Source organism: Cetorhinus maximus, chromosome 19 (genome assembly GCF_964194155.1).
Source record: "Cetorhinus maximus chromosome 19, sCetMax3.hap1.1, whole genome shotgun sequence".
NCBI lineage: Eukaryota > Metazoa > Chordata > Chondrichthyes > Lamniformes > Cetorhinidae > Cetorhinus > Cetorhinus maximus.
The window spans coordinates 60775840-60795730 of record NC_135897.1 but is presented as its reverse complement, the minus strand read 5'-3'; the positions used below and the strand labels follow the sequence as shown (position 1 = coordinate 60795730).

The following is a 19891-nucleotide window of genomic DNA, read 5'->3' as shown; positions in this document are numbered from 1 at the left end:
TCAGATCGGACCAGGAATCACTGAAATTTCGGTTTTGTTTTAAGCTGTTACCGGGGTGGGGAGGGGGCTTAAATCTCACACATTTCAGTGACTCCAAGCATTTATCACTAAGCCCATAGACATTCTACACAACAACAGGAGGTGCATTGGTACTGCTCGCCCTGCAGTAGTGGGGGGTGGGGGGTGAGGGAGTGGGGGGGCAGGAGAACTGACGTCATAATTTACAGCCTTGCCTCCAGAAGGATCCCAAACACAAGAAATCTGTGGGAATCCTTTGACCAAACGTCCTCATGTTTCTGGAATCAGCATAAAGCGATTGCTATAGGATGAAAAGATTGCTATAAACAGTCATTGACGTCTTCCGCTATCTAGGATTAGGCCAAAGCGTATTTTCATCTGCAACAATTTCCCAGATGTAACCAGCGTTTAATGACAGTTAATGATAACCCCTCCGCATGGATCACTGCTGATGGTGTCTCTTAAATCAAGAAATAGTCAATTAACCAAAAAAACAATTAACGTGGCTATAATCATGGGCTTTATGAATAATGCATGCCATTTTCATAATTACAGCTACAGATTGGATTTCGACTAAATGTGTCCAAAACAGTGGGTAGCTTGAAGCAGTAAAGTTTTCTATTATGTGTTTACTACATTGTAAATATTTAGAATTTACTATACAGTGTTCCAGGAGGAACTATCAGCAACATGTTCCGTATATGAATTCCTTCGTGTTGGTAATGACTGATATTTACAGTAATATTACTTCGAACTATTTTCTGATACTCGTCAGGGCGGGTGCAGCAATTAATTATAACTGCACAGTTTGTAATTCAACGGGGGACTGTCCCTGAAGCGTTACGCGATGACACACAATCTCCAACTTGGGTCAATGTAAAGAATAATCTAACTATCTCATTGCCGAGGTCCTGGCATGCAACCATTTTCCTGGAGGGCGAAGACAATTGGTCTGTTTTTTATTAATATACTGCTTATAATTCAATCAAAAAGTTGATCGATTTTTTTGAAATGTCACTGTGAGACTTGTTCCTAAACTTTCACTCTCTTATTTGAGGAGCCACTAGGGTAAGTTTGCAATAAGACAAACCAACTAAAGGACGAAGCTCCCGCACTACAAACTAACCCAAGTCTGATACGTGAAGTGCCTGTGCACTTGAAACCTGTGCGGTTCAACCCATTACGCTCCTGCATATAAAATGCTGCTGCTGGGTTTTTCTCTCTCTCTCTGGTGTGGAGTCCGGGGTTGTGCAATCAACAGGAGCCTGAGGACCTGTCAATCATTGCGATCTGTACTAATAAAGCTGCCGGCAAGCTCCGCTAGGTAGTGTCAGCTTAGCTCACACGCTACCTGGATTTAAACGGGCGTTCCTTATGCTTGGCAGATTCACAGTGCGGCTACAGCAACGGCGTTTCTTTTGTGATGTGGGGTTAGAACAATTCGATCCTTTCCCATTTCCTGACTAGGTCGGCCAGTCCGATATTGATGTAGTTGCCGGAGAACATGGAGAAGACCTATTCTTTGACAGCTCACTACGACGAGTTCCAAGAAGTTAAGTACGTGAATAAATTCAGCTCCGGGACTCTGCACAATGGTTTAAACCTCCACCTGAGCTCCCGCAAGCATGACAGGAATGGCAAAAGTAGAAAGCGAGAACTGAGATGGAGCAAGAGAGAGATCTGCCTGCTTTCGGGCTTAGTGTTTGCCACAGGGCTGTGCATCATTCTGGCGAGCATGCTCGTCCTGAAGTATTTAGCATCAGAACAGGAGAGTCACTGCCGGGAGGACTGCAGCCGCAAGAAAACCTTTACGAAGGCGGCCAGGTTAATTGCAAACAGCATCGACCCCACCATAGATCCGTGCAAAGATTTTTACACTTTCTCCTGCGGGGGGTGGCTCAGAAGAAATGGTATCCCCGAGGACAAACTCAGTTACGGGACCGTCACTGCAATCGCCGAGCAGAACGAAGCAAAATTGCAGCAGCTCCTGATGCAACCGGTGAAAAGATATTACAGGAGGTCCGCCGAGAGGAAAGTCAAGCAGTTTTACAAATCGTGCATCAACCTGAAAGAGATAGATCGGCTGGGAGCGAAACCCATGCTGGACATTATTGAAGCTTGCGGAGGCTGGGACATCACTGGGAGCTGGAAGAAAGCGGCGTGGAGTTTTGGTGAACTTTTGTATAAAACGCAAGGAGTGTACAGCACAGCCGCCTTCTTCTCCCTGAATGTGAACGTGGACGATAAAAATTCTTCCCGGAATGTGATCAGAGTAAGTCTTGTGAGATGTGTGTAAACAGACTGGAAGACACAGGTATCCTGCACTAGCTCGCTAAACTAGACCGTTTTCCGCCCTTCAGTCAATTAATGGATGTAAATAGATCGAATGTAATTAACTGCACACGTTCAATAGTATTGGTTTACATAAGTGCACATATAATATCTAGGGTATCTTGATACTCAAATTTTTTGACAAAATCTTTCATTGGGAAGGTCCATCATTATACTGTGGCGGATAAATCTGACTGAATAAACGATATGAAAACGCTAAGAGCGGAAACAGGACTAAACCTGTACTCGAAAACAGACCCACTCACATTGTGCTCAACATCACAGGTTTTTGATTACTGTCTTGGGACAAATACATTTCTAATTCGCTAACTAAACTCCATTCTAAATTGCTCTACCTATTAGAACTCTTGCACAATAAGACTAATTTAACCTTTATCTCACAATTTAGAATCTAATTTATCCCACTAACTGTGGGTAAGTTACTAGAATCTATTATTAAAGGGTCTGAGCATATGGACAAATATGAACTGATCAGAGAGAGCCAGCAAGGACATGTGAAGGGGAAGTCAGGTCTAACAATCTAGTTGATTTTTTTGTGGTAGCGGTAGCTAAGGAAGTGGTTATGCATGTTATTCATATGGGATTCCAGAAGACATTCAATAAGGTTCCAATAAGAGACTGTTCTCAAAAATGAAAGCACATGGAACTGGAGGTAATCTATCACCAGGCTGGGGAATTGTTTAGGAGGTAAGAGAGAGAGAGTGAGAATATTGGGTATGTACTCAAACTGACAGGATGTGCCTAGTGGTGCGTTCCCCCCATGCGCCCTCCCCCCCCCCCCCCCAACAACCCCCCAATGATCTATACCAAAACCTCAGCTTTTGGTTATAAATGAATTGGACAAAGGAATATTGAGCCATTTACCAAGTTTGCTGATGACACCAAGTTAGCTGGTATAGTACATTGTGTAGATGGAAACAGAAAGCTGTAAAGGAATATTGAAAAATTAAGTGAGTGGAGGCTGATGTGAGGTCACCCAGATGGGAGCAAGAAATATAAATCCTAGTACTTCTTAAATGGTGAGAAACTAGGACATGTAGAAAAATAGAGAGATTTAGGGATCCATGTGCAGACATCAATAAAAGCTAGTAGGTAGAAAAACAAGTAAAAATATTAATTTGATGTTGATCTTTATCTCATGGGGGTTATAATACAAAGAGGTAAAAGATATATTACAGTTATATAAAGCTTTGGTTAGACTCCATTTGGAGCTTTGTATTCAATTCTAGGCACCGCACCTCAAGAATGATATCTTGGCCTTGGATAGTGCAGTGCAGATTTACTGAAATACTTAAAGGGTTAAGTTATGAGGACAGATTGCACAGGCTTGGTTTATATTCGTTTGAGCGTAGAAGATTAAGGAGTTACCTAATTGAGCTCTTTAAGATGATTAGCAGATTTGATAGAATAGATAAAAACTGTTTCCTCTGGTGGGGGAGTCTACAAGAAAGGGGCATAACCTTAGAATTAAAGCTAGACAGTTCACGGTCATATCAGGAAGCACTTCTTCATAAAAAGGGAACCTGGAACTCCTCCAGAAAGGCTCTTGAGGTTGGGTCAATTGAAATTTTCAAAACTGAGATTCCTAGCTTGCATGAAGGGCAACAGATTTGAGGGTCTGGCTGGCCTACTCCTGTTCCTAAGTACAACATCAATCTTCTTCTATCTCAAGATACAAACATTGTTATCATTTTGTTGGGTGGCGGGGGTGGTCAGACACCTTTTAATCATTAAAAAGCATAATCTTGGCACAGACGAGTTTGGAGAGCAGCTTTTAATTATAGCTGTTTATCATGTAGGGGATTCAGAATGTAGGAGGAGACCCAGCTTCAGTGGATCATTAGGTCTGAGAAGTGACAACTCCCTTCCCCAGACAGAACACTCTGTGTAATGCAGCCTAGCAATTTCACATGGGTAGAATTTAGTGTCTAATTGACATGAAGTAACAGTGCGGCAAAATATAATTCACAAGCAGAATAAAAAGTAGACCTTTGCCCAACAAGTGCATCATGAAAAGTAAAATAAAATCAGCTACAAATTATAAGTTATATACAACTTCCTTCCTATCACTTTTAGCTAGATATTAGCTGAGCCTTTCTGGCTTTCAGACTATCAAATATCCAATGGTTTATTTTGCTGTGAATTAAACTACAGCTTCAGTTGAATAATTTGCATCATAAATATAAAATAATTATTTTAATGTAACAGTAAACTGTAAAGAATGTGTGCCTATTGGTCTCCATCAACTGTAGGGGAAGTAAGCATATTATTGAATTATGTATACATCCTGGACTCTTGGCCTGGTCCACATTTCAACTGGTTTCCACCTGTGATGGATTCTTGTTCCTTTACACTAGGAAGCTACCAACTTATCTTTGCAAACACTGTGGATAAAATGGATTTTTTGCTGGTTCACAGCAATGAATTTGTCCTGCCCCAAGATCTATTCAATAATCTTTCCTTAACTGCCTTCGGTTCCAAAGAAACAATTCATTATGACCCAATCTACTATTTTCCCCAGTTACTACTCTCCATGTCCTGGATCCCTTGTAGCTCTGGTCACAACCTGACCCAGAACCCACTCTCCTTGTCCTAGATCCCTATCCTAGGTACCAAATAAATACTTAGATTTCTTTTAGCCCAGGTTTTGAATCCAACCATGCGTTCCTAGCTCCAGCTGACTTTAATCTCTTTCTCTCAAGAATAACTTTCCCTCCCTTTAGTCTCCAGTCCAACAAAAAAAATACTCTGCAAGTTACCAGCCTAATACTTGCTGCAACCTATGCTCAAGTATCTCATAATACTTTTTTCTTTCTAATCATAATCTTGCTCCCAGCAATATTTTTGTCCTGTCTCATACAACATTCAGGTTTCAAGTTGTCCCTTTGCACAAGGTAAAACGTTATAAAAACTTCACGACTGTCAATGTTCAACATTAATTAACTGAATCTGCTGGACCATCATATCTTAAACAAATCATGTTATCAGTTCACTGCAGAGATAAAATGTATTACAGCCTGAAAAATGAGTAAGCAGGATAACATATAAGAAAATTAAAGTGTCATATAAATTAAATGGGACATTGGAAATCGTTTGACATTAACTTTGTTGCATTCTCCAGTTGTGAGTTATTAGTTTAGTGACATTTGTATCATTAAATGAGTCAAACATGTGCCATGTAAGGAAAAGCAAGGAACCAAAGCTAAACCGTCATTTGCAAATTAAGAAAGACCCTTAAGAACAAACAAATTCTGCAATAAAGTTGATTGTTAAACAAATTTGCATCAAATAAAAAAAAAGACTTGCATTTATATATCATCTTTCACAACCTCAGGATGTCTGTGTTTTACAGCCCATGAAGCAATTTTATAACGTCATTGTCTACCATTTTTCCTACATTACAACAATGTGTGCACAGCATGATCCAACAAATAGCCAGGTAATCTGTTTTCATGATATTGGTTAAGGGATATTTGTCAGGTCATGGGGAGAACTCCCCTGCTCTTTTTATTCATTTGTGGGATGTGAGCATCGCTGGCAAGGCCAGCATTTATTGCCCATTGCGAATGGTCCTTGCAAAGGTGGTGGTATGCCCTCTTTTTGAACCGTTGCATTCCATGTGGAATAAATACACCAACAGTGCTATTAGGGAGGATGTTCCAGGTTTTTGACCGAGCAACTGTGAAGGATCAGTGATGTATTTCCAAGCCAGGATGATGAGTGACTTGAAGTGGAACGTGGTGGTGCTGCCAGGCATTTGCTGCCCTTATCCTTCTAGGTGAGTAGAGGTGATGAATTTGGGCAGTTTTGCTGAAGGAGACTTAGTGAGTTCCTACAGTGCATATTGTAGATGGTACACACTACTGGCACTCTGTGCCAATGGTGAAAGTGTGAATGTTTAAAGGGTGGATAAGGTGCAGATCAATCGGGCTGCATTGTATTGGATGGAGTCAAACTTCCTGAGTGTTGTTGGAGCTAGACTCATCCAGGTAAGTGGAACATATTCCACCACACTCCTGGATTGTGCCTTGTAGATGGTGGACAGGCTTTAGGGAATCAGGAATGAGTTATTCACTGAAGAATTCCCAGCCTCTGACATGCCCTGGTCACAGTATTTATATGGCTGGACCAGTTATGTTTCTGCTCAATGATACGCCCCAGGATGTTGATGGTGTTCAGTGATGGTAATGCCATTGAACATCAAGGGGGGATGGTTTGATTCTGTTGTTGGAGATGGTCATTGCCTGGCACTTGTGTGGCACGAATATTACACTTATCAGCTCATGACTGAATGTTGCCTAGGTCTTGCAGCATGTGGGCACAGACTGCTTCAGAATCTGAGGAATTGTGAATGGTACTCAACATTGTGCAATCATCAGTGAACATCCCCACATTTGACCTCATGTTGGAGGGAAGGTCATTGATGAACAATCTGAGGATGATTGGGCTGAGGACATTAACTTTAGGAACTCCTGGAGTGATGTTCTAGGACTGGGATGATTGGTTGCCAACAACAACAACCATCTTCCTTTGTGTTAGGTATAACTCCAATCAGTGGAGAGTTTTCCCCCCGACTCCCATTGACTTCAATTTTGTTAGGGCTTCCTGATGCCACACTCTGTCAAATGCTACTTTGAGGTCAAAGGCAGTTACTCTCACCTCATGTCTGGAATTCAGCTTGTAAGGAACATATCTTTTTATTTTCTGTTGGACTGTGGATTGGGATTGCATTGGCTGCAGTTTGAGAGACATGTCCACTGGGACAGGATGAGAGATATATACAATATTGCAGTCCTGGAACAGTGTGCCATGAAAGACAGGATGGTGCTAGAAAGGAGTGCTGGACCAGTGGAGCTGCCTGACAACAGCATTTTAATTGGCTCCTGACCAGGCGACCAGGGTTTTGTGTGGTAGCAAAGCAACAAAAAGATCCTGGCCTGCAAAGAGAAAACATTTAAAATCCATTTTTCATCATATCTCTACAACCTGCTTCATCTCTCTCTGAGGAAACCCCTGTAAAAAGGAAAAGGGGAAAACCACTGTTAGAGACCTTAAAAAGCAAGTTCTCAACCAGTGAACTAAATACTGAAAACCTCCTCATGTCATCAACAAGAGCTGAAAGGAATTTGGAAGACATTGATCAAAATCAATCCATTGAATCTTGTACTCCAGATTGGTGCTATTAGACTGTTTTATCCCACCCTTAAAATCCATGTTTTGTGTGTCTTATGTGTCTTATGTGTGTGTCTGTGTGTGTGTTTTAAGAAGGAGGTAGAGTTTAAGTTATAGTATTAGAAGTTAGTGGTTCATATTTCTTTTGCCACTAGTTAATTTGTTAATAAACAGTTATTTACTTATTAAGTTTACAAACCTGGTGCTTGTATTCCGTTAACCTAAATTAACCAGTTAGGTAGAATTGAGGCAATCTGGTGGTTTGGTCAAACTTTTCACATTTGTCACGGCTCAGGGAACAGTGGGGTTTGATATTACAGCACACTATCCCCAGTGAGTCGTGACAAGCTTTTTGGTCCATGTTTGGACCAACGCTGTAAGGAGGTCTAGAGCTGAGTGGCCCTGATGAGCAAGTTATTGCTGAGTAAATCTCTGACTTATGAGATTGTTAATAACTGTAAAACTTTATTATGGACCTGTAATAGAAAACCCTTGTAATTTTCCTTTGACAAGACACAAAGGAAAAAGAATATTGAAATTCCATTCACAATTTGGCAGTGCTTCCCAAACATTTTCAGGGTGTGACCCCATCTTAAAGCCTCAGACTTTGTGTGACCCCCAGAGTGAAAATTGTGGAGGAGGGGGGGAAGTGTTGGTGAGCGGGGATGTGTTTTTTTTTATTCATTTGTTGGATATGGGCATCACTGATTAGGCCAGCATTCATTGCCCATCCCTAATGGTCCTTGAGAAGGTGGTGGTGAACTGTCTTCTTGAACCACTGCAGTTCATGTGGTGTAGTTACACCTTTGGTGCTGTTAGTGGGGGAGTTCCAGGATTTTGACCCAGCAACAGTGATGAACGATGATATATTTCCAAATCAGGATGATGAGTGGCTTGGAGGGGAACTTCCATGTGGTAATGTTCCCGTATGTCTGCTGCCCTTGTCCTTCTAGATGGTAGCGGTTGTGGGTTTGGATGGTGCTGTCTAAAGAGCCTTGGTGAGTTCCTGAAGTGCATCTTGTAGATGGTTCACACTGCTGCCACAGTGTCAGTGGTGGAGGGAATGAATGTTTGTGGATGAGGTGCCAACAAAGCGGGGTGCTTTGTCTTGGATGGTATCAAGCTTTCTGAGTGTTGTTGGAGCTGCACTCATCCAGGCAAGTGGGGAGTATTTCATCACACTCCTGACTTGTGCCTTGCAGTTGGTGGACAGGCTTTGGGGAGTCAGGAGGTGAGTTACTCACTGAGTTAGCCTCTGACTTGCTCTTGTAGCCACAGTATTTATATGGCTAACCCAGTTCAGTTTCTGGCCAATGGTAACCCCCAAGATTTTGATAGTGAGGGGTTCAGCAATGGTAATGCCATTGAATGTCAAGGGGCGATGGTTGGATTCTTTCTTGTTAGGGATGGCTATTGCCTGGCACTTGTATAGCGCGAATGTTACATGCTACTTGTCAGCCCAAGCCTGGATATTGTCCAGGTCTTGCTGCATTTGGACATGGACTGCTTCAGTATCCAAGGAGTCACGAATGGTGCTGAACATTGTGCAATCATCAGCGAAACCCCCACTTCTGACCTCATAATGGAAGGAAGGTCATTGTTGAAGCAGCTGAAGATGGTTGGGCCTAGAGATATTCAGCTGGGGAGGGGTTTAAAACTATTGGGTTTGCCCTGAAAAAAGTGACCACCCACCTTTTTACAGGCTGTGGTTATTGCAGCAATCAGGCCTTAAGGAACAGACAGTTAAGCCATACACATCGACATATAAAAAAATGAACATTTCAAGGGGCCTCACAGCTGTCAAAACTCAGGCCGAGCTCTGCTGCCGACATTGCTGCCTCAGAAGCCATGGCCTCAAAATCTCGTCCCGTAGACCCATAGTTTGGGAACCCCTGCAATAGGGATATATCATAAGAAAGAAGGGCAACATTAGCACAGCTGGTGGTTGAAGTGGAATTTGTTGATAGGTGCTCACACAATGCAGAATTTTTAACCCCAAAAACTGGATGGGTTTGGGTGTCGTGAGAAGTAAAATTGTAAAAAAAATTCAAACCCAACTCCAACCAACCACGAACCAGCCCAGGGAGGTGGTCTGGTGACTAACCTGCTCCCAGGAGGTTTCCCTCATTGAATATTTTCATCAGGTTGCTTGCCTCTGATTTTTCTCGGCAGTTTCAGCTTTAACGCTGTTTAGCCAGGCCTCAAGAAACTCAGCAGTTAAATGCAGATGAGGACTGCTGGATGAATGGGTAAGTGCCTTTAGAGCACTGTTTATGAGTGCAATTGTATCCCCTCATCCTGCGATCCAGTTCCGTCCCAATGTCCCCCACCACCTGTGACCTCCTCCCTGCGCCTGCCCAGACTCCCAAATGACCTCCAAAGGCCTTCTGTAATCAGAAGAGCCTGATTTAAGCCCCACTCCAAGATTCGAGGACATGACTGTTGTTATATTGAAGGAAGTGATGCCTTTTGGATGAGAACTTTAACTGATTCCATTGCACCATTTGATAATGAACCCAGAAGTTCTCCTGATGTACTTCAACTAGGGCCACCAAAATGAAATTACCTGGTGATTCCTCTCACTGCTGTTCATGGGACAGTGCTTTATGAATTGCCTGCTGTCGTGAATGACTGTGAAGACATTTCAAAAATAATTTACTGTAAAGTGCTTTGGAACTCCTTGAGGACATGACAAGTGCTGTATTAATATGGTTTTCCATCTCTATCTACATGGTTCCATAACACTGTATATACAAGTTATATGCTTGGTTCAGTAAATTCAACATGTTTGCTATTTAATAGAAAAATATCTATTCAATAAACTTAATTATGTTTTTTTTAATTAAGGGAGTGTTATACTTAAAGACTTTTTGACCATTTTTTCCACTGGAAATTTTTCCCAAATCTTATGAAGTTTTGTGCTTTAAAACAAATGTCCCCATTATCATTCAAAAATTATTGCTAGAAATCCTAGGTATATAAGACGCTAATGAATTAGCTTTGATGTTGTTTCCTCATAGACTGTAAACAATAGGCAATTGTTAGCTTGTCTCAATAATCGATAAACACCTCATACCCATTGTGCTGGGAAATCACTGGCCCAGTTGTTTACACAGGTCTTCCCATTCAAGCTGTGAACAGTGAGAATTGAAAAACACAGGCATAGGCATTGAAGCAGAATTTTTGATACAGAATACAGATTATGCAAATAAGAGGTTATCAGGCAGAAAAAGGCTATGAAAAGATTGAAGTGCAGAGGAATATGCTCAAATTTATCTTCTTTGAGTCAAGTAATTTGTTACAATAAAAATGCTGGAAATAATCAGTAGGTCTGGCAGCACCTATAGATAGAGAAAGAGTTAACGTTTCAAGTCAATGATGAAAGATAAAACCCTGTTTTTCTTTCACCTGCTGCCTGACCTACTGATTACTTCCGCCATTTCCTGTTTTTAATTCAGATTTCCAGCATCTGCAGTATTTTGCTTTTGTAAGACAACTTGCTGACTGAGGGAAGCATAGTTTATTTGGCATGATTTTTATTTTGTATTATTACATGAAAATAAGTTGTACTGAAATTAAGTGAATCTGATTATAACTGTCATTCTCTATGTTCATCTTCCTTTGAAATAAAACAGCTTATTGATTTGTATCTGGCCTCATCTCATCACATGTTAGCTCTGTCCCTCTTCAGAGAAACTGAAAAATCACACATGCAAAACAGACAAACTGTTATATAATAGAAGATATTAAAAAATATAAGACAATATGAATCAACTCCCATAAAATCAAGACACTCAGACCATTTAATGGAGCAACTGATGCCATGAGTCCAAGAAGGTATTTATGGTAGATTCTTCATTTGTAAGATGGGGCTAGGATATATTTCCTTAACTAGCTTGAATCCTCCTGATCATTCAGTGTGAATGTCCTCAAAGGAAGCTCCGCCAATTGTAAATTGAACTAAACACATCACTGTATTAAATAGTTGTATATTCTTTATTGGGGTTATGGATTTATTAGAATTGGAGGTTTATCAAGATAGTGCGTTTATCAGGTTGCGGACTTATCAATCCTGTGAGTATGACATTTAAGGAATTTAGCAACTTAGAGCAGGCAGCGAAAGGTTCTGAGCCAAACACAACAATGTTTAGGAGCATCATGACAAGTTGTAACTTTGTACAGAGATTGATATATGTTGGTATCCTGTGATAAACAGCACCAGTTTGTATACAAGGCAGGATTTGTACGGTTTACGGTAGTGATGCATCTTATTTAGTAGGAGCTATATGAGCTCTGACCTATCTTCCTGAGTGCATATGCATGGCTAATGCCCTTGAGGAAAACTATGGAGGTTGCTCAGGGGAAAAGTGACAAGGAATGAAGTTAGATTTTTCTTGATTGATTCAAAACATTATAAAAAGTGGAATAAGAAAGCAAGCTATGAAGAGCAGAGTGGTGTAGAAAACACATGTATTCCTGCCTCAGCACTCCACACACACACTGTTGGAAAGAAAAGATTTTAGTAAACTTTTGAGTTACATCATACTGATAATATGTGAGATTGAAGAATACTCTTAGCAGCACCTCCCAGCAGCCCCAACTGCCCATACAAAATTACAAGCTTATTCCAAAAGGTACCTGAGGTAAGTTTATTTTCCATTTGTGAAATGTTTTCCTTCAGTCACACACTGGTAATTTTAATCTTGTTCAAACTTATACAAGATAATAAGATACAGAAAAGAAAGGCCTTTTGGCCAAACTCAGTTAATTGATTCTGAAAAACCTACATTTTCTGCATTGTATCATCTAAATACCCGTTAAATAATTTCAAGGCTTTTGCCTCTACTATTCTAGTAAGAAGTTCATCTTAAATGTTGCTTAACTCTTGTGTGATGAAGAATTTTCTTATATCAATCCTAATGTTGTATTTTGTTCTCGAACTGGTTTTCCCTTGCCTAACTCTCCCAGTTTCAGTTAAAGTTGTGTTCTGTACCCTTTTCTATTTTATATACCTTTATACTGTTACATCTCAACTGACTCAATTGAAGCTGAAAAACCTAATGTCTTCAATTCTTCTTAATGACTCAGTAATCTGATGCTAGGAATCAATTTTATGACTCTCCTCTGTGCCACCTCCAGGGTTTGAATGTCTGCCTTTTTTATGTTTCGGTAACTATATTGAACTCATTATTCTTGATCTGATTTAAACCAGAGCATTATACAGTTTAAGCATGACTTCCTCTGACTTGTAGTTTACGGTTCTGACTATGTCAGCCAGCGTTTTAATTGTTAAATAAGAACAACCATTGCTGTAAATACACTGCAGGTAAATCAGCATAAATAAAGAGAAAAGCCAGGATATTTTGGGTGTGTAATGCTCTGTTACAACCCGTCTTTTCTCTTTGCAGTTGCTAACTGATCTGAAATGTATTTCCTGCATTTTCTATCTTCATGTCAGGTTCTCAGGATTTGCAGTTTTTCTTTGATACTATTTCCATTGTTGAAAATTGATTGTTAAGTCTACTAAAGCTCTAGTGCCAGCTTGGCTCACTTGGTTGCTTCAGAATCAAAAATTTGTGGATTCAAGCCCTATTAACCTATTTGCATGTACAACATAGCCTGACAATTCAGAGTCGTCAGGATTGCTGCATTATCAGAAATATTGTCCTTCGGATGAGATGTTAAATCAAGGCTCCTCTGTATTTTCTGGTGTTTAAAGATCACGGTATTCAAAGAAGAGTGTGAATTCTCCTTGTATGCTGACCATCCTTCCTCTTTCAAGCTAAGCCAACAAAACAGATTGGCCATTCATTTGACAGGTGTTCGTGGGACATTACTGTGTGTAAAATGACATTTTTTATATATAACAGTACCTGCATTTTAAATGTGATTTATTGTCTATAACATGCCTTGGGACATTTCTGAGAGATGTGATGAGGTGTTATATAAATACAAATGCTTTCTTTCTTGATCTCTTAGTCAAGATGTACTTATGTCAAAAAGCAGTACGTGCTAGCTTAATTAATAATTTTAAATCTGTGGCTGGTAATTTTTTGCTAGTCATGGGTATTAAGAGATATGGAGCCAAAGCAGCTAAATGAAGTTAGCGTATAGATCTGCAATGATCTTATGGGATTTGGACATTGCTGGTAAGACCAGCATTACCCATCTATAGTTAGCATTGAGAAGATGGTAGTGAGCAACCTTCTTGAATACAACTCAGTTACTTGCTAGACCACTTCAGAGGGCAATTTCAAAATCAGCCACATTGCTGTGGGTCAGAATAATATAAGATATAGGAGCAGGAGTATATCATATGGCCCCTCGAGCCTGCACCACCATTCAATACAATCATGACTAATCTTCAGCCTGAACTCAATTATTCTATCCTCTCTCCATATCCCTTGATTTCCTGAGAGACCAAAAATCTGATAATCTCTGCCTTAAATATATTTAGCAACGGAGCATCCACAAAATGGAATGGAAATGGCACCCATGTTAATGTTTACCCTGCAAGCAATGTGCAGGGTCTCTGCCTGAACCCTGTGCGGAATGGACATGGATGGCTATAGCTAAACAAGAAAGTAGGTCTGAAGGAAAAGTGAAAAGATGACTAAACTCAAAATAATGAGTCTAAATGTCAGTAACCTGGGAATACAAATCATAGGTCTCCAGGAAACAAAGTGGAAGGGCAGCAAAGCAAGAGAAATTGGTAGTGGATATGAAAACTTCACTACCATGAACAGGATGGGAGAAGAAATGGTGTTAGAATAGTACTAGGTACTAATAGTACTGGAACTCCCTCCCTAACAGCACTGTGGGTGTACCTACACCACATGGATGCAGCGGTTCAAGAAGGCAGCTCACCACCACCTTCTCAAGGGCAATAAGGGATGGACAATAAATGCTGGCCTAGCCAGCGACGCCCACATCCCATGAATGAATAAAATAAAACTAAGTGAGGAAATGAAGGACAAGGTGCTGGCAGTGGACAGAATCAGTGACAGAATTATTAAAGTAAAGCTAGAAATCAGGGATGAAATGTGGAACACGGTGAGTCATTCTGCACCACAGAGTAGGTGTGGACTAGAGAAGAAAGAAGAAATCTGGGAACAGATGGACAACACAATATAAACAATACCAAGCAGTGACGGGCTAGTGGTAGCAGGTGACCTAATGGACATGTGAGGAGAGAAAGAGCAGGACACAATGTCATTCAGCTGCTGTGGTAGGATTTGAACTCATCTCTGGATTGCTCGTCCAGTAACATAACCATTATGCTGTCATATCCCCTACTCCTACTTCTGTTCATAGGTTTTCCAACTGCTGCTTCTAGTTTTATATCATCTGTGCATCTGAACAGTTTCTGCTGAGTTTTTGAATTCAGATCAGTAATGTATGTTAAAAACAGCATGGGACACCGTCACTGATCTATGGGCTACTCAAATCAGCGCTCCTCCTCCACCATAACCAGCCCAGCGATAATTTTCTAACATCGGCTTGCTATTTCCTAACATTCATTAAATTTCTTAGCCTTTCCCAGAACCTCTCTTTCAGCTTCAGCTTTCTGAGCAGAGTTCTGTCAAAAGCTTTTTGGAAGTCTCCATGCACAACATTGTGCAGCTTTTCTCATTCCACTTGGGGTATCACTTTCTCAAAAAACATTAAGACAGTTAATCAGGCAGATCTTCCCCTTCTCAAGCCATGTTGGGTGCCTCTTGCATAGTTGTTATTATACAGGTAAGCCTAAGCTTTATTCTTGTTTTACCTAATTGATGAATAAACCATCCCCCCCTCCAAATAATTTTCACTTGAGTGTCCCACATCTCATGCATTGGTGATGTGCTGCTCAACAGGCTGGCTGCAATGAGTTGAGGCTCTTTATTGAATTTATGCCAATATTATTTGACTGCTGTTTGCAATGCATACAAGAAAGCAAGAGAATTTTCCTGAGAAATAGTAGCAGCCCCAGAATCACACTAATGAAAAGGAAACTTAATTTAAAATATATTTTCCAAAATTCTGCTATAATACTGACACATTGCTGGTGGTTCTTCTGAGGAGCAAGACTACATATGAGAAAGTGAACAGAAGTGGTGGGTTCATATAATAAGGGCACATTCTTGTGGCATTTGGATCAGGCACATGGGCAGGATCAGGCAGTAGGTAGCATCTTGGAGCTGAACCAAGGTACAGGTCCTCTTCTGAGTGAGGCTGGATCAGGGTGGCACTTGGGAATACGATTGGAACAGGGCCATGAATCTTCAGATTTAAAAAATTGTTGTGATGAATTAACTGATACGGTAATAAACAGAATGATGAATGTGACCATACTAAACTATTTCAAACGGTAACAACAGTGAGTGGTTACTACTGAAAAATAACCAGTGGCAGATTTAAGTGGGAACTGATTAATTTGGCTTCAGCCACGTATTGATCCAACTTTTGCCAGATGTATATTTTGTGCCAATGTAAATTCTTGTAAATTCGTGTAAATCATATAAATTCATTAATTTCTAAGTGTGAGTTTTTTTTTTGGAAAATAATTAAATCTATTAAGAACTGTCCAACTAGATTGATTCCTGAGATGAGAGGGCTGCTCGTTGAAGAGAGATTGAGCAGAATGTGCCTATATTCCCTGAAGTTTAGGAGAATGAGATGTGATCTCATTCAAACATGAAGCTGTAAAAATTTGTCTCGGGCAGCGGCACGAAACAAGTGGTGTCTAATCAGCTGCCCATTACCATCAACGTTGGATTTTCAGTTCTATTGCAGAGAATGCAATTAAACATCAGGTGCTGCATGTTATAGGTGGCCAGTCTGTTTTGTGCCACTGGCCAATGCTTTACCCCACAGAATTCTTAGATGGCTTGACAGAATAGATACTGGGTGGCTGTTTCCTTGGCTAGAAAGTCTAGAACTAGGGGTTATAGTCTCAGTATAACAGATCGGCCACTTAGAACTGAGATAAGAAGAAATTTCATCACACTGAGGGTCATGTGCCTTTGTAATTATCCGTCCCTGAGGGCTGTAGATGTTCATTGAATACATTCAGTGGAGAATTTTCTCCCCATCGGGGAGGTTGGGCGGGAGCGCAGCCGATCGCCACCCGCAATCAGCTGCGTGCCGCCATTTTACATGGGCGGGCCAATTAAGGCCCGCCCAGCGTGACATGCACCCGGAGCTGCTATGCACTCCCTGCGTGCTCCCTGTGTGGGCGGGGGGAGGAGGCTGTGTTGGGGCCTGCGCTCTTTAGCGCATGCACGCGCAAGAGCGCAGTAATCTCCCTGAGGCACAGAGCTGCCTCAGGGAGATTATTTGAATTTGTAAATTTTAAATAAAGAAAAAAAATAGTTTAAGACATCCCCTCATGTGACAGTGTCACATGAGCTGGGACATGTCGATGAATTTTATTGAAAATTTTTATTAAAGTTTAAAAACCTTCATGAAACCTAATCCCATCTGTGGATGAGGTTTCATGATAAATGCGAAGGCCGCGTGGGCTCTTGGCCTGCCCGCCAACCTTAAGGTTGGACGGGCAGCTCAGTTAATTATTTTAATTGCTGCTTAAATGGTCTTAATAGGCCTTTGACAGTTCGGCGGGCGCACAGCCGACTCTGGTGCGCTCCCGCCGAACTGAAGATCTGAATGACATGCGGTGACGTCGGGATGCACGCCCGACATCACCTCGCGTCATTTTATGAGTCGGCAAGTGGGGCCTACCCCCACTCGCCGACCCAAAGATTCTGGCCTCAAGACTTGGATAGACACTAAGGCCAGAATTTTCCAGGCCACTCACAGCGGGTTCCCACGCGGTGGGGCTGGCAAGCCATTGAAATCTCCATTCACGTTGGTGGGACTGGAAGATCCTGATGGCGTGAGGGACTGGAAAATTCTGGCCTAGGGATATTAAGAGATATGGGGATAAGGGCAAGAAAGTAGAGTTGTAATCCTGGTGGAAATATTTAAGTAGATAAGGAAACAAGTATACTCACTCTTGTGCATGTAATTAGCAGACGAGAACCTTTACAAATATTCTGACAAATAGTTTATGAAACCATTAATAATACATTTGTTTCCCTTCAAACTCTCAGTTACAAAAAGAATGCTAGATTGTAGTTACTTTTGTAAAATGAAACATGTTGGGCAGAATTTTCTTGTCGACGTGTGGGGGCACGCCCCGCACGCCAACGCATAAACCGACAGATGGTGACGTCAGGCGTGCATCCCAATGTCACCACGCGTCATTCCGCTCTTTCGTTCAGCAGGTGCGCGCCAGAGGCAGCTGCGCGACCGCCGGACTGTTAAAGGCCTGTTAAGGCCATTAATAAGCCAATTAACCAAATTGACAGGGCTACTTGTCCAACCTAAAGGTTGGCGGGCAGGCGAAGAGACCAAGTGGCCTTCACATTTTTCATGAAACCTCATCCACAGGCGGGATGAGGTTTCATGAAGGGTTTATTAAATTAATAAATATTTTTGGAACATTTCATAAACATGTCCCAGTTCATGTGATGCTGTCACATGAGGGGACATGTGTAAATTACTTTTTACCTTCTTTATTAAAAATTCTCATTATGAAATTAATCTCCCAGAGGCAGCTCTGTGCCTCAGGGAGATTTCTGCACTCTTTTGCACGCATATGCAGGCCCCGACTCTCCCTCCTCCCCCCACCGGCACAGGTAGCGGGTCATGCTGGGCGGGCCTTAATTGGCCCACCCACTTAAAATGGCGGCGCGCAGCCGATTGCAGGCGGCAGTTGGCTCCGCGCCCGTTCCCGACCGGTCCGCTCAACAGGGAGAAAATTCTCCTCATAATATACTTTATGAATAGCAATCAAAAAACTGTTGTGGTACATGCAAGTTTTAACGTAAGAACATAAGAAATAAGAGCAGGAGCAGGCCATTTGGCCCTTCGAGCCCAGTCTGCCATTCAATGAGATCATGGCTGATCTTCTTCAACACCATTTTCCTGCACTAACCCCATATTCTGTGATATTTTTAATATGTAGAAATATACGATCTCAGCCTTGAGCATACTCAATGACTGAGCCTCCACAGCACACTGGGGCAGAGAATTCCAAAGATTCACCGCCATCTGAATGAAAAAATTCCTCCTCACCTCAGTCCTAAATGGCCTGCCCTTTATTCTGAGACTGTGTCCCCAGGTTCTAGACCCCACAGTCAGAGGAAACGTCCTTCCTGCATCTACCCTATCAAACCCTGTAAGAATTTTGTATTTTTGAATGAGGTCACCTCTCATTCTTCTAAAATCCGGAGAATAAAAGCTCACTCTATTTAATCTTTCCTCGTAAGACAATCCCTCCATCCCAGGAATAAGTTTAATGAACTTTCATTGCACCCCCTCTATGGCAAGTATATCTTTCCTTAGGTAAGGAGACCAAAATTGCACACAATACTCCAGGTGTGGTCTCACCAAGGCTCTATATAATTTTAGTGAGACATCTTTACTCCTATACTCAAATTCTCTTGTAATAAAGGCCAACATACCATTTGCCTTCTTAATTGCTTGCTGTACCTGCTTGTTAGCTTCCAGTGACTCACGAACAAGGACACCCAAGTTCCTTTGAAGGTCAACACTTCCCAGCCTCTCACCATTTAAGAAACACTCTGTATTTCTATTTTTTGTACCAAAATTGATAACCTCAGATTTCTCCACATTATATTCCATCTGCCCAATTTTTGCCCACTCATTTAACCATAGTGTTGTAGAATATTGATAAAATATCAATTTAATTTCTTCTGTATGACTAAAATGCCAACATATTAAAATGGCATTTAGGAAGAAAAAAATTAAAATGTACTGTGTTTATTAAAATAAGTTTCTCCAGCAAAAATGTAAATCCAAATCCATATATGGCATTCATCTCCATATGCAGACAAGTGGGTCATTTGCTAATTATGGAACATCGTTCAATCTTCAGTGTACATTTAGCATCTCCATGATAAAACCTACCTGTACCTTTATAGTATGGACTTTAAATCTAGATTTCCAAACATTTCAATCTAATATTTGTAAGTGCTTCAGTTTTGCATATTGCTGCCACTACATGGTGCATTAATGACGTTTGGGACTGAGACCAGTTAAGCAGCTAATTAGCTACTTGATAAATATGAAACTAGTATAATTATAGGTCTGCTGTGATTGACCAGCTTTTTGTCATTAAAATACTCAAATTCTCGTTTCATGAATCTGACAAAAGAAAAACACTCACTGGTTGCCATTTTGATTAGCAACCAATAAAATTTAGAATAAAAACAGAATAAAAATGTTCTCTTTAAAGAGCAGAATTTTTGTTATTGAATATATCTGCACTATCACATATTAA

At 41.0% G+C, this 19891-nt stretch overlaps 1 protein-coding gene across 1 annotated transcript in view; it reads left to right on the top strand.

Moving 5' to 3' along the window:
* Positions 1–1363: 1363 nt before the first annotated feature.
* The window catches only part of ecel1 (endothelin converting enzyme-like 1), a 102963-nt gene continuing 84435 nt past the window's right edge, over positions 1364–19891 (top strand). The window contains exon 1 of the mRNA XM_078564561.1: positions 1364–2290. Coding sequence (XP_078420687.1) covers positions 1523–2290 — 768 coding nt within the window. The 5' untranslated portion in view covers positions 1364–1522. The remainder of the gene's footprint in view (positions 2291–19891) is intronic.